Genomic DNA, 13,025 nt, shown 5'->3' with positions numbered 1-13,025 from the left:
TTCACCATACCTGTTCAGTCTGTATGCTGAGCAAGTAATCCAAGAAGCTGGACTATATGAAGAAGAACGTGGCATCAGGATTGGAGGAAGAGTCATTTACAGCCTGCGTTATGCAGATGGCACAACCTTGCTTGCTGAAAGTGAAGTGTACTTGAAGTACTTACTGATGAAGATCAGAGACCACAGCCTTCAGTATGGATTGCACTTCATCATAAAGAAAACAAAAATCCTCACAACTGGACCAGTAAACAACATGATAAACTGAAAAGATTAAAGTTGCTGAGGACATCATTTTACTTGGATCCACCATCAACACCCGTGGAACCTGATGCATTGGATTGGGGAAATTGGCTGCAAAACACCTCTTTAAAGTGTTGAAAAACAAAGATGTCACTTTGAGGACTAAAGTGTGCCTGACCCAAGCCATGGTGTTTTCAGTCGCCTTACTAAGTATGCAAAAGCTGGACAATGAATAAGGAGGATGGGAGAAGAATTGATGCCTTTGAATTTTGGTGTTGGCAAAGAATTTTGAAAATACCATGGACTGCCAAAAGAAGGAACAAATAAATCTGTCTTGGAAGAAGTACAACCAGAATGCTTTTTAGAAGTAAGGATGGCGAGACTTTAAGTAAGTCTCACATAATTTGGACATGTTTATCAGGGAAGAATCAGTCCCTGGAGAAGGATATCATGTTTGATAAAGTAGAGGGTCAGTGAAAAAGAGGAAGACTGTCAACGAGATGAATTGACACAGTGGTTGCAACAGTGGGCTCAAGCATAACAATGATTGTGAGGATGGCGCAGGACTGGGTAGTGCTTTGTTCTGTTGTGCATGGGATCACTATGAGTCAGAAACCACTTGACAGCACATAAAAACAACAGCAAAAACATATGCGTGCAAAAGCTGAATAATGAATAAGGAAGACTGAAGAAAATTGATGCCTTTGAATTATGGTGTTGGAGAAGAATGTAGAATATACCACGGACTGCCAGAATGAACAAATCTGTTTTGGAAGCAGGACAGCTAGAATCCTCCTTAGAAGTGACGTTGGCAAGAATTCGTTTCGTGGACTTTGGACATGTTATCAGAAGGGACTAATTCCTGGAGAAGAACATCATGGTTAGCAAAGGTGAGGGTTGGAGAAAAAGAGGAAGACCCTCAATGAGATGGATTGACACAGTGGTTGCAACAGTGGGCTCAAACAGCAACAATTTTGATGGTGCAGGACTAGGCAGCGCTTCATTTTGTTGTACACAGGGTCACTGTGAGTCAGAACTGGCTCGACAGCATCTAAGAACAACAACGTTATTTGTTGTCTAATGGTCTACTTTTCTTGACCAGAGGAAATTTACGTTAAAGATATAAAGCAAGAAAGTTTCCAGTTGATTTCATAAGGCAGTGAAACATTTAGCGAGGGTCTAATATACCTAATATATGTGAGACTAGTACCTGAAATAGGAGAGAGATAGTTTGTAGCAGGTTTTATCATCCACATCAGGGAGTTTTCTGTAGTACATAAGAACCTAGACTGTGGAGCCAGACTGCCTGGGTTTAAATCCTGAATCTACCACTGACTACGTGGCTTAATCTGTTAGTTCCTCATGTACCTGACTGAATGGCTATGAGGAATGTAAGTGAGATGCTTTATGTAAAGTGCTAAAAACAGTGCCTAGCACGTGAGAGGCACTCAGAAAGTATTATGATTTTAACCATTATTGTGATTTTTTTATTGTTATAAGTATATATAACATTTGCAAATTCAGCATTTTTTCACATATATGATTCAGTGACACCAATTACATCAATTATGTTGTGCAATCATTACCAATGTCTGTTGGCAAATTCTCCATCACCATAAACAGAAGCTCAGTGCATGGTTTCATTTAGGAAAAAAAAAAAAAGGTAACAGTAGTATGATCTTTATTTGAAATGGATGGGGAACCTCTGTAGTAGACAGTGTCATTTTGCCTCAAAGTCTTAAATTAAACCTGTCTAATTGTTTGCATTGCTTTGTGCTGTATAAATTTTTTTTTTTAAGAATTAAAAATTTTGTTTTCTTACTACCATTTTAATTCTAATTCTTCATTACAGAACGAAGCTATTCTAATTCATCATAGTAGAAGCATTGGAATTATATAATAGCATTTATTGAGCCCCTACTGTTCTAAGCACATTTCACGTGGTAAATCTTTTAATCCTTGTGGTAACCCTATAACGTGCATACTATCAGTAGTCACACTTAACAGGTACAGAAACTGGTACAGGGAGGTTAAGTAACTATTCCAAGGTTTCTCCCCAAGAAAATGACAGAGCTGGGATTCAGTCAGCCAGTCTGATTGCAGGACCTATATACCACGCTATCCTATGCTGTCTCTAATTTAGAAATTATGGATAAGAAATAATAAAATAAAAATTACTTATAACTTCTCTACCCAGATTTAACCACAATTAGTACTTTGGTATATCCTAGGATATCCTTTAGTAGTCTGTACACAGTGGGTACACAGTTCAGGTAATAGTTGGAGTTTTTCTGCTTTTAGGTGGGTTTGCCTTCAGAATATATTTCCTGTTTACAGTTTTAGATTTGCAGTGCTTTTTCCAAAATTCTCTGCACCCCCACTCCCAAGTTCAAACAGACTAGGAGTCAGGCAAGAGCTGTATGGAGGCAGGTGTGACTGTTGGCTGAGGTACTTACGTTTTGGACTTGAGTCCTATATGGTGTCATTTGAAGTGTCCTGAAATGCCCTGTAGGAAGGTCCAATTAACAAAAACAAAGCTGCCAATTGTGGAAAACCCTGTGTATTTACACCTACATGGAGTTTCTAAAGAGTACTGGGCCACTTTTAGGCCTCTAATTAAAGGACTATGAGTTGGAATCGACTCAATGGCACTGGGTTTTTTTCTGGGTAATTAAAGGCATGACATTTTGTAGTTAATTTTCCAGTTGTTGGGAGAACTGTATTTTGCAAGTGATCCTAGATTTAGTATTTAATTTTTTTTTTTTTTCTCTTAAAGGCTTGTCTTTGGGTTAAACCATGTATGTTATGGAATATATGTCTGTATCATGGGGCTGATTTGACTCTTAGACTTTGCCTACATGGGTATAGTGAAAGGGAGAGAGAGATACAGTTACTCGAACAACGGGATTAGACTCCATTTTAACAGCCCTTTAGAGCTCTAATAGTTTTCTCATTCACATCCCTAAATGCTATTGAAAGGGAAGATTTGGAATCTGAATAATTAGCCAAGTTACAGACATAGCTCTAAGTTGTTGGTGCTTTTTTTTTTTTAAAGCTCACTTTGCTTATGTAGAAGTAGCCCAAGTCTCATTTTGTTGTTCTTGCCACAAACATATACTTTATTTTCCCCCTGAGTACTTTTTTACTTTGTTGTCTGGCAACAACCTTTGAAATGTTTCTTAAAAATCTGCTACTCTTGGGAATTGAAAATGCATCTTAGGTCGCTAGGGTTTTAGATGACCCTTTTGTTTGGTTAGGGAAGCCATAGTGAACTCCAAAGAGGATTCAATAACAATGACAACAGTAACAGCAACGATAATTAATACTTCCACAGCTGTTTTCTTATTGTAGCCTCACAATAAACCTAAGAAGCAGATACTGTGATCCTTGTGTTACAAAAGTGGAAACTTAAGGCTTTCGAAAAAATTAATTAAGTTGCCCAAAGTCATACAGCTAGAAGACAGAGTAAATTTCAGAGAAAAGACCACCTCTAACTCTACCTTTTAGATCTCACTGGGTAGTGGCATAATCTCTAGATGATTTATATTAATCGTTAAACATAATTATGTCCTAGGATTACGGAGAGAAATTCATTAGAGGTGATTGTCTTCTCATCTTTTTAGAGAGGGCTTGTTATCTGGGGGAAACCCTGGTGGCTTAGTGGTTAAGTGCTAGTGCTACTGCTGCTAACCAGAAGGTCAGCAGTTTGAACCCACCAGGTGCTGCTTGGAATCCCTATGGGGCAGTTCTACTCTGTCATGTAGGGTCACTATGAGTCGTAATCAAGTTGACGGCAGTGGGTTTCGTTTTGTTATCTGGGAGTAGGGTGGAAATGGTCTGGAATCTTTTTTGGAGGACGGTTAGGGTAAAGGAGGTGGAAACTTGGCATTAGTCCTATGTACATATTCCAGTCTTTTTTTTTTTTTTTGGTTCTACTTTTGTAGGCTTTTGGTGATTGAGAATTGATTTGGGGGAGTGTGTAATGGCATCACAATGACTATTCTTGGCACCCTTTGTCTCATTCTGGTTTAAGGGACAGATTGGGAAACTTGTTTCTTCCTCCTTTTTAAAAAGAGGAATGAAAAACACACTTGACTGGCACTTCCTCCTCAGCGACAGGCCCGTCTGACTTGAGTTTGTTTTAGCTCCTTTTGTTCTTTTTAGAGAACAAAGTAAAATCTCTTTTCAGGTGGTTGCAAAGAGCATATCAGGAGAGAAGCCCTTTATCCTTTTAAAAGAACAGAGCAAATATTTTTTTTTTAGACAAAAGAGAGAGTGTGCAGTTTTTTAGTCCCTCTGACTTCTTCCCACCAGTCAGGCTTTATCTTGTTTGAACTTTCAGTGTGTTTAGGCACCTGGGAATTGATAGAGAAACTCTTTAGGGACCCTGAGGTTTACTTTTCTCGATACTGATATTTGTAGATCACTTTCCTCTTCCTTTTGGTTCTTGTAGGGCGCTCAAGTTGCATCCCAGTTCTGAATCATACAGTGTTTGTGACCTATATTTTCTTATTCCTCTTGAGTTACAGGTTAGAAGGTCAGTTTTTTCTTTTTTTTTAAAGGAATTGGACTGCTGCTGTTGCCACCTCACTTTATAAGACTATAAATGGTTTCATTGTTATTTTTTTTTTTAAACTAGTTTTATATTGCCCTGTTAGGACAAAGGGCCTTCAAAACACTTCTTTTTATCGCCTCTTTTAAAAAAAAAATTATTTTATTTTATTTTTTTGGGGGTAAAAGCATTACAGACTCAGTATAGGGTTAAGGTGAACTAATAGAAATCATATTTTCGGCACATTCTTGGTTAGTAATTATTATTCAGCTGAGTAGCAGTTTGACCAAAGGACAACCACGGGTTCACTCCCAGACTTTTGATCCTAATCCATGAGTTGTCAGGGTCACCAAGGAGATTATTTTCTTCCAGTTAGTTCACCCTTAGCCTACTCAGGAGGTTGAAGCGCAGCTCTGTGTTGACATTTCCAATGTGTACATATTTATATCATGCACTAATGAGTGATGAGAGCTATGTTATGAGGATACATGGCTAGAATTTGTTGCTTCATCCCTCCTTAGGGAACTTTGTGCTGTATGTAACTAAGAGCTTGGAATTGTGTCTTACTATAGAATCTTTCTGACTTTTTACATTTTAATATTCTGGGGGAAAAAAACTCCTTTCAGCACAGGCTATAAATATTTTTTTCCTTCTGTCTGTTTTTGGATGCATCTAGTTATACGCTTTTTAGATTGCAGTCTTTAGTGAAATGTAAAGAGCCAATTAGTGTTTGACTTTTTACAATAAGCATTTATTACCTCTCCGCCCCCATTGGATTTTTTTTTAATTGTGGTTAAAAAAATACATATATGCGTCTGCGTGTATATGTATATATATATTTACATATACCATATATAGAAAATAGAACAAATGCCGTTTCACCCTTTTTTTGTGTGTACAATTCATATGTTCCCTATGTTGGGCAGCCATCACCACTGTCTGTTTTCAAATTTCTTCATCACCTTAACAGAGACTCAGTGCCCCTTAAACGATAACTCTTCTTTCCCCCTTCCACCCACTCTTGTAATCACTGATAAACTTTGGTCTCTATACATTTGCCTATTCTAAAAATCTCATAAAAGTGAGATCATTGCAGTATTTGTCCTTTTGTGTCTGATTATTTCACTGAGCATAATGTTTTCAGGGTTCATCCATGTTGTAGCATATATCAGAACTTCATTTCTGTTTATGGACGAGTAATATCATTATATGGATATACCACTTTTGTTTATCCATACATCTGTTGATGGACATTTGGGTTGTTTCCACATTTAGACTATTGTGGATAGTGCTGTAATGAACATTGGTGTACAAGTACCTGATTGTGTTCTTGCTTTCAAGACCTTTGGGTATATACCTAGGAGTGGAATTGCTAGGTCATGTGATAATTTTATATGAATTTTTTGAGGAACCACCAAATTGTTTTCCACAGTGGCTGTACCATTTTACAGTCTAACAATGTATGGCATTCCAATTTTTTCACATCCTCACCAACACTTGTTTTCTGTTTTTCTGATTATAGCCATCTAGTGGGTATGAAGTGGTATATCACTGGGGATCTAGTTTTCAACAATGAAATCTTTGTGTTGGTTGCACAACATGGGAAACGTAATTAATGTCACTGAATTGTACACATAAAAAATGTTGAAAGGGCAAATGTTTTCTTATATGTGTTTTTACCACACACACACACACACACACACAAGCCAATAGGTAATAAATGTTTTTTGTAGAAAGTCAAACAATAATTGGTTCTTTACATTTCACTAAAGACTGAAAGGTTTTGATCTGCCTTTCCCTAAGGGGGGCAGAGGTGGTTTAGTAGAAGAATTCTTGCCGTCCATGCGGGAGACCTGGGTTAGATTCTTATCCAGTGCACCTCATGTGCAGCCACCACACATCTGTCACTGAAGACTTGCCTGCTGTTGTGATGCTGACCAGGTGTCAGCACAGCTTCCAGACTAAGATGGACTAGGAAGATGGCTTGGTGATCTACTTCCAAAACACCAGCCAGTGAAAACCCTACAGATCACATTGGTCTGATTTGCAACCTATCATGGGGATGGTGCAGAACCAGGCATCATTTTGTTCTGTTGTGCATGGGATTGCCATGGGTTGGGGACAGACTTGGTGGTAGCTAGCCACAACAATAACTGATGACGTTGGGCATCTTTTCGTGTGGTTGTTGGCCATTTGTATATGTTCAATGACTGATGACGTTGAACATCTTTTCATGTGCTTATTGGCTGTTTTGTATATCTTGTTTGGTGAAATGTCTGTTCAAGCCCTTTGCCCATTTTTTGTTTGAGTTGTTTGTCTTTTTTTGTTGTTGAGTTACAGGAGTTCTTTATATATTCTGGATATTAAGCCTTTATCAGCTATTTGGTTCCCAAATATTTTCTCCCGTTCTGTAGGTTGTCTCTTCACTTTGTTGATGAAGTCTTTTGATGCACAAAAACTTTTTTTTTTTTTTAATTTTTATTGTGCTTTAAGTGAAAGTTTACAAATCAAGTCGGACTGTCATACAAAAATTTATAAACGCCTTGCTATGTACTCCTAATTGCTCGCCCCCTAGTGAGACAGAACACTCCTTCCCTCCACTCTATTTTCGTGTCCATTCGGCCAGATTCTGACCCCCTCCACCCTCTCATCTCCCCTTCAGACAGGAGATGCCAACATAGAGTCTCATGTATCTACTTGATCTAAGAAGCTCATTCTTCACCAGTATCATTGTCTATCCCATAGTCCAGTCCAATCCCTCTCTGAAGAGTTGGATGCACAAAAACTTTTAATTTTGCTAAAGTCCAGTTTACCTATTTGTTTCTTGTTGCTCATGCTTTTGGTGTCCTATCCAAGAATCCATTGTTAAAAACTAGTTCCTGAACCATTAACCCTGTGTTTTAGGCTTTAGTTCTTACATTTAGGTCATCGGTCCATTTTGAGTTAATTTTCGTATGTGGTGTAAGGTATGGGTTCTGCTTCATTCTTCCACACATCGAAATCTGGTTGTCCCAGCACCATTTATTGAAGAGACTGTTCTTTCTTCATTAAGTGGATTTAGCAACCTTGTCAAAAATGAAGCATTTATTACTTTTTGAAATTAAAAAACAAAAAGAAAAATAACAAATTGTCTTTTCAAAATATTAAATCAAATTGTTAAATCATCTATGATCCCATCACCCAAGGATAACCATGGCTTTATTCATTTCTTTATCATTTTTCTCCAATTTTTTCTTATAACAAAATTGGGACCATACTGTGTATATAAATTTTATATTCTGTGTTTTTCATTTAATATATATTTTCTCATATCCTTAAATATTTTTAAAGTAAGTTTTGAACAGGAAATACATTTATTTACCTATTTAAAAAAAAAAAAAAAACTCTGAGAAAGTCTTGCTTGTATCTTTGTCTCCATTCACCTGGTCCCTGTAGTCTCCAATAGGTGACCATTTTATTTGTTTGTTACTTATTCTTACTATTTGCTTACACACACACACACACACACACACTCTTCTACTTTTATTGAAAAGATAGCATTACTATATATACATTGTCCTGTACCTTGCTTTCTTTCACCTCTTATCTTAGAGATTTCTTATCAGTACTTATCAGAATCTTCCTTACCATAGACTAGTCAGCCAATCCCCTTCGACAGACACTTTTATTGTCTCTGGTTTTTTGCTATTACAAACAACAAGAGAGAACTAGTAAGTAAAGGGGAAAAAATCAAACCTTTACCCTGTCTCAGTTATTGATGGAAAGTTCCTTTTTACAGAACAAAGTGAGCTAATAAATGCAGAAATAATGATAGAATTAGAAAATCAACATTTTTCAGCCTCCTCTCCCCCATGAAATGATTCAAGAAAGAAGCATCAGTGGATACTGTCTTAGTTATCTAATGCTGCTTTAACAGAAATACTGTAAATGGGTGGCTTTAATGAACAGAAATTTATTTTCTCACAGGTTAAAATCAACCAAACCCATTGCCATCGAATCAATTCTGGCTCATAGCGACCCTGTAAGGACAGAGTGGAACAGCCCTGGAGCAGTTGGTGCAGCTGGTGGATACTGCTGACTTTTTGGTTAGCAGCCAAGTTCTTAACCACTCTAGGGGAAGACTTTTCTCTGTTGACTCTGGGGAAGGTCCTGTCTCTTTTCAGTTCTGTTCCTTGGTGCTCTTCATTTTATCTCAACCCATCTATGCTTTCTTCTGTGCCTAATATCTCAAAAGTGCTTGGCGTAAGGCATACCCTATAATGATATGACCTCATTAACATAACAAAGAAAACCCTATCCCCAAATGGAATTATATCCACAGGTATAAAAAAAAAAAAAAAAATTTTTTTTTTTTTTATAAGCCCCCCCAAAACCAACAAAAAATACATTGCCACTGAGTTGATTTCAACTTGTAGCAACCCTGTAGGACACAGTAGAACTACCCTATAGGGTTTCCAAGCCTGTAATCCTTATGTAAGCAGACTGCCACATTTTTCTCCTGTAGAGCGGCTGGTAGGTCTCCTTTCAGTTAGCAGCCAAGCACTTAACCATCCCCTATGTTGTTGATGTTAGATGCCATCTAGTTGGTTCCGACTCATAGCGACCCTGTGTGAATGAATGAAACAGTGTGTTTAGGGGTTAGGATTTACAGCACATATTTTGGGGGGAAACAATTCAATCCATAACACATGTTAAACCATAAAGTAAAAGGAACAAAATAGTCACATGGTGCCAAAGTAGTAACCACAGATGACTTCCTGATTGTAAAGCGGGAAATGTACCTTTATAAACAAGAGCTCTGGCTTTTACAACCTTAACCAAGTGATCATGTTTAGCCAAGTGATCACTAGTGGTAGGACAGTGTGACAATATGTGCCACCTGACGTGCTGTACCATGAGGTACATAACATCACCTATGAAACTTTCTTGCCAAAAACATTTAGCCTGAATCTAATCAAGATTTTAGACCTAACCTGCTGTTGACAGCAAATGCAAGGGATGGAGAGGCAAAGTAAATAGCACTATGAAGAAACAAACAAGTCTGGGATATAAGACATTCTGCAAGTCAACTGTCCTGATTTTAAAAACAAAAAACAGTATAATAAAACTTTGAGGTCGTTCTAGAATAAAAGAGTCTAAAGAAGTATGACATCCAAATTTATTGCTTGAGTCTTGATTGGATTCCGGATCCAAAAAAAGCCACGTATAAAAGATATTTATTTGACACTTGAGATTGTGTTGGCAACTCTTGTCTGGAGGGGGGATGGGAGGATAGAGAGAGAGGGAAGCCGGCAAAATTGTCAAGAAAGGAGAGACTGAAAGGACTGACTCAAGAGGGGGAGAGCAAGTGGGAGTAGGGAGTGAGATGTATGTAAACTTATATGTGACAGACTGATTGGATTTGTAAACGTTCACTTGAAGCTTAATAAAAGTTATTTAAAAAAATAAAGATATTTATTTGAACAGTTAGGGAAATTTGAATAAGGACTGAGTATCAGATGATGTTAGGTATGATAACGGTATTGTGCTTGTGAAGGAGAATGTCCTTATTCCTAGGCGATACATAATGAAGTATGTAGGGATAAAGTGTCTTGGTGTCTGCTGCAATGGCTCAGGAAAAAAAAAATTAAAACAACACTTATATATCCATAGGTATAGATAAAGAAAATATGACAAATTATTAACAATTCTTGGGTCTGGGTGGTGAGTAACGTGTTTATTGTACTATTTTTTCAGCTTTTCTGTATAAAGTTTTTCATAATAGAGTAGAGGAAATAAGGCTGCAATGAATAACACTTTACATATGTAGATACTCTTTTGAAACATTTTGTTGGGCTTCGTTTTCCATCGTATGGAGGACCTGTAACTTATTCTTTATTTGTTATATATAGGTGTGGGTTTTGTTGCTAGTTGACATTTTAGTGAATGAGAAAAAGGAACTGAAGATGTTCTCTCTTCTCTCCTGTCCTCTACTGTGCAACTTCAGTGGAAAGAAGGAAGAGTGAGAAAGGTCCCACAAAGTAGTAGTTATTGTGCATTTGATTTTAGATACCCAAACCCAAAAACTCATTGCTGTGGAGTCTTTCTGACTCATAGCAACCCTATAGGAACGGTAGAACTGCCCCATAGGGTTTCCAAGGAGCATCTGGTGGATTCGAACCGCCAACCTTTTGATTAGCAGACAAGCTCTTAACCACTGTGCTGCCAGGGCTCCTGATTTTAGGTAGGGGATAGAATTGAAGCTGCTATGTAAGAGCTGTACCTTAAGTAATAGCCTATTCAAATTGCTTACCTGTCCTTTAGTTTGAGGGCTGCCCAAGTGATAAAGAGGAGTGCCAGCAACTGGGGAGGCAGTGTGGCATGGAAGAAGAGGGAAGGTGGTTTTGATTTTGCTTTTAAACCTTTTTTATTAGTAGCAAAATTCTTCCTGCCTGATAAAAAAATAATAGAATTAACAGCTTTATAGAATGTTCTTTTCATTAGATACGAGGCTGAGCTATAGAGAATACAAGAGAAATTTGAGGATGAAATATCTTTGGAAGAAAAATTCTGGGAGAAGGTCTTTTCTGAGAAAGTGGCTTTAAGCATGAAAGAAATACTTTCCCGTTTGAGCTAGAATTATATTTGCAGCGGGAAGCTTCTCTGGTTGCAGAATAGGGATTCTTTGACACTATTCTCCATTCCTTAGATTTCCATGAAGACAACTTACAAGGACCTGAATGGCCTCATTTTAGCTGCTTCAGAGTGTGTGGAGCTGTTGCTTGCTCCTTCATTTCTCGTGCCTGGTGTGACAGTGGCCACTGAGCGCCATGAAGGTTGTCCCAGAGAAGAATGCTGTCCGGATACTGTGGGGACGAGAACGGGGCACTCGGGCTTTGGGAGCTCAGCGCCTTCTGCAGGAGCTGGTGGAAGACAAAACCCGGTGGATGAAATGGGAGGGCAAGGTAAGAAAAGTGAATATTTTTGACAAAGGATTTGTAGGGGTGATGGTACAATGAGGCCTTAGAATGGGTTAATGGCAGAGAGTTGGGGTGTAATTTATCTTGTGAGGAGAATTTATATGTTTAACTTGGGAGCTGTTTATGAATTTGGAAGAACTTATGGGCTAGAAAAATCTTTTTCCTTTTAGAGCTAGATTTTTTTTCCTGAAGGTAATTTCGATTTGTCTCTGTCAGTTTGTAGCTTGGTCGTTGTCTCTAGTTTTTAAGCCCACAGTGTGAATACAAATCTAGAATGGTTCATGTGCTTTTGAGATAGGGTGAGCCATGGCGTATAAATAATGTATTTTATCTTTTTTTTTTTTTTCGGTCTCCCAGAGGGTAGAGCTTCCAGATAGTCCACGATCTACCTTCTTACTGGCCTTCAGCCCAGACAGGTATCTAGTATTTATCTATAACTTAACCTTAAGACTTGTGATGGCACTGCTTTCCGTATGTCTGACCTGGCTCTCTCTTCCAACTCAAACCCCTAAAGGCGCTTTGAAGCACTGTATGAACAGAGCTTTACCAGTGCATAAGAAAGGGAATGAAAGTAGATGACCAATGCAAACCATAAAAATAATGGGACTAAGCAATGCAAACTGTACCATTAAGGATCAAAACTTTGAGAGTTTCTTAGTAACAGCCCTTTGCCTGTGTGATGTAGGCTACCAATGGCGTGATAGTTTTCCCAGCTGGAAAAAATATTCTCTGAAGGTGATATGAGTCATTTGGGGACAGTGTGGAGAAGCCAAATACTTGTTAAAGATCAGGCCATTTGTGTTGTTTGTAGATAGGCTGCCTAATGCCCAAGGCTTAGTTTCTTTCATGCTGGGATGGGGAATAATAGTATCAGTTTTCTGTGTTTTCCAAAGGTGATAAAGTTTGTTACCCTCCCACATGCTTCTCAATTCACTTCCCACTCTTTGATTCCCTAGGACTCTCTTGGCTTCCACCCACGTGAACCATAATATCTATATTACGGAGGTGAAGACTGGCAAATGTGTTCATTCTCTGATTGGACACCGTCGCACTCCATGGTGTGTTACTTTTCATCCCACCATCTCAGGCCTTATTGCTTCTGGCTGCCTAGATGGGGAGGTTAGGATTTGGGATTTACATGTAAGTATTTCCTTTTTTTTGCCCTTTTCTTTGGTATTCTAAATGCAGAGACTTGTTTACCACTGAGTTCTTAATCCTGGAAGAGAGACTAACCAGGCTCTTAGGGCTGAATCTGAGTATATGGTAGTCATTGC

At 38.2% G+C, this 13,025-nt stretch overlaps 1 protein-coding gene across 9 annotated transcripts in view; it reads left to right on the top strand.

Moving 5' to 3' along the window:
- AMBRA1 (autophagy and beclin 1 regulator 1) overlaps positions 1–13,025 on the top strand; it is a 179,721-nt gene that overhangs the window by 35,240 nt on the left and 131,456 nt on the right. For 8 of the 9 annotated variants that reach the window (XM_049891021.1, XM_049891016.1, XM_049891018.1 and 5 more), the window contains exons 2-4: positions 11,481–11,736; positions 12,109–12,167; positions 12,708–12,891. In XM_049891021.1, coding sequence (XP_049746978.1) covers positions 11,602–11,736; positions 12,109–12,167; positions 12,708–12,891 — 378 coding nt within the window. In that variant the 5' untranslated portion in view covers positions 11,481–11,601. Of the gene's footprint in view, positions 1–8,758; positions 8,878–11,480; positions 11,737–12,108; positions 12,168–12,707; positions 12,892–13,025 lie in introns of all 9 variants that reach the window. The other variant, XM_049891017.1, reaches the window with a different exon arrangement.

This window comes from Elephas maximus, chromosome 7, assembly GCF_024166365.1.
Source record: "Elephas maximus indicus isolate mEleMax1 chromosome 7, mEleMax1 primary haplotype, whole genome shotgun sequence".
NCBI classification, from domain to species: domain Eukaryota; kingdom Metazoa; phylum Chordata; class Mammalia; order Proboscidea; family Elephantidae; genus Elephas; species Elephas maximus.
The sequence above is the reverse complement of the archived record's forward strand: the minus strand, read 5'-3'. Positions and strand labels throughout refer to the sequence as shown.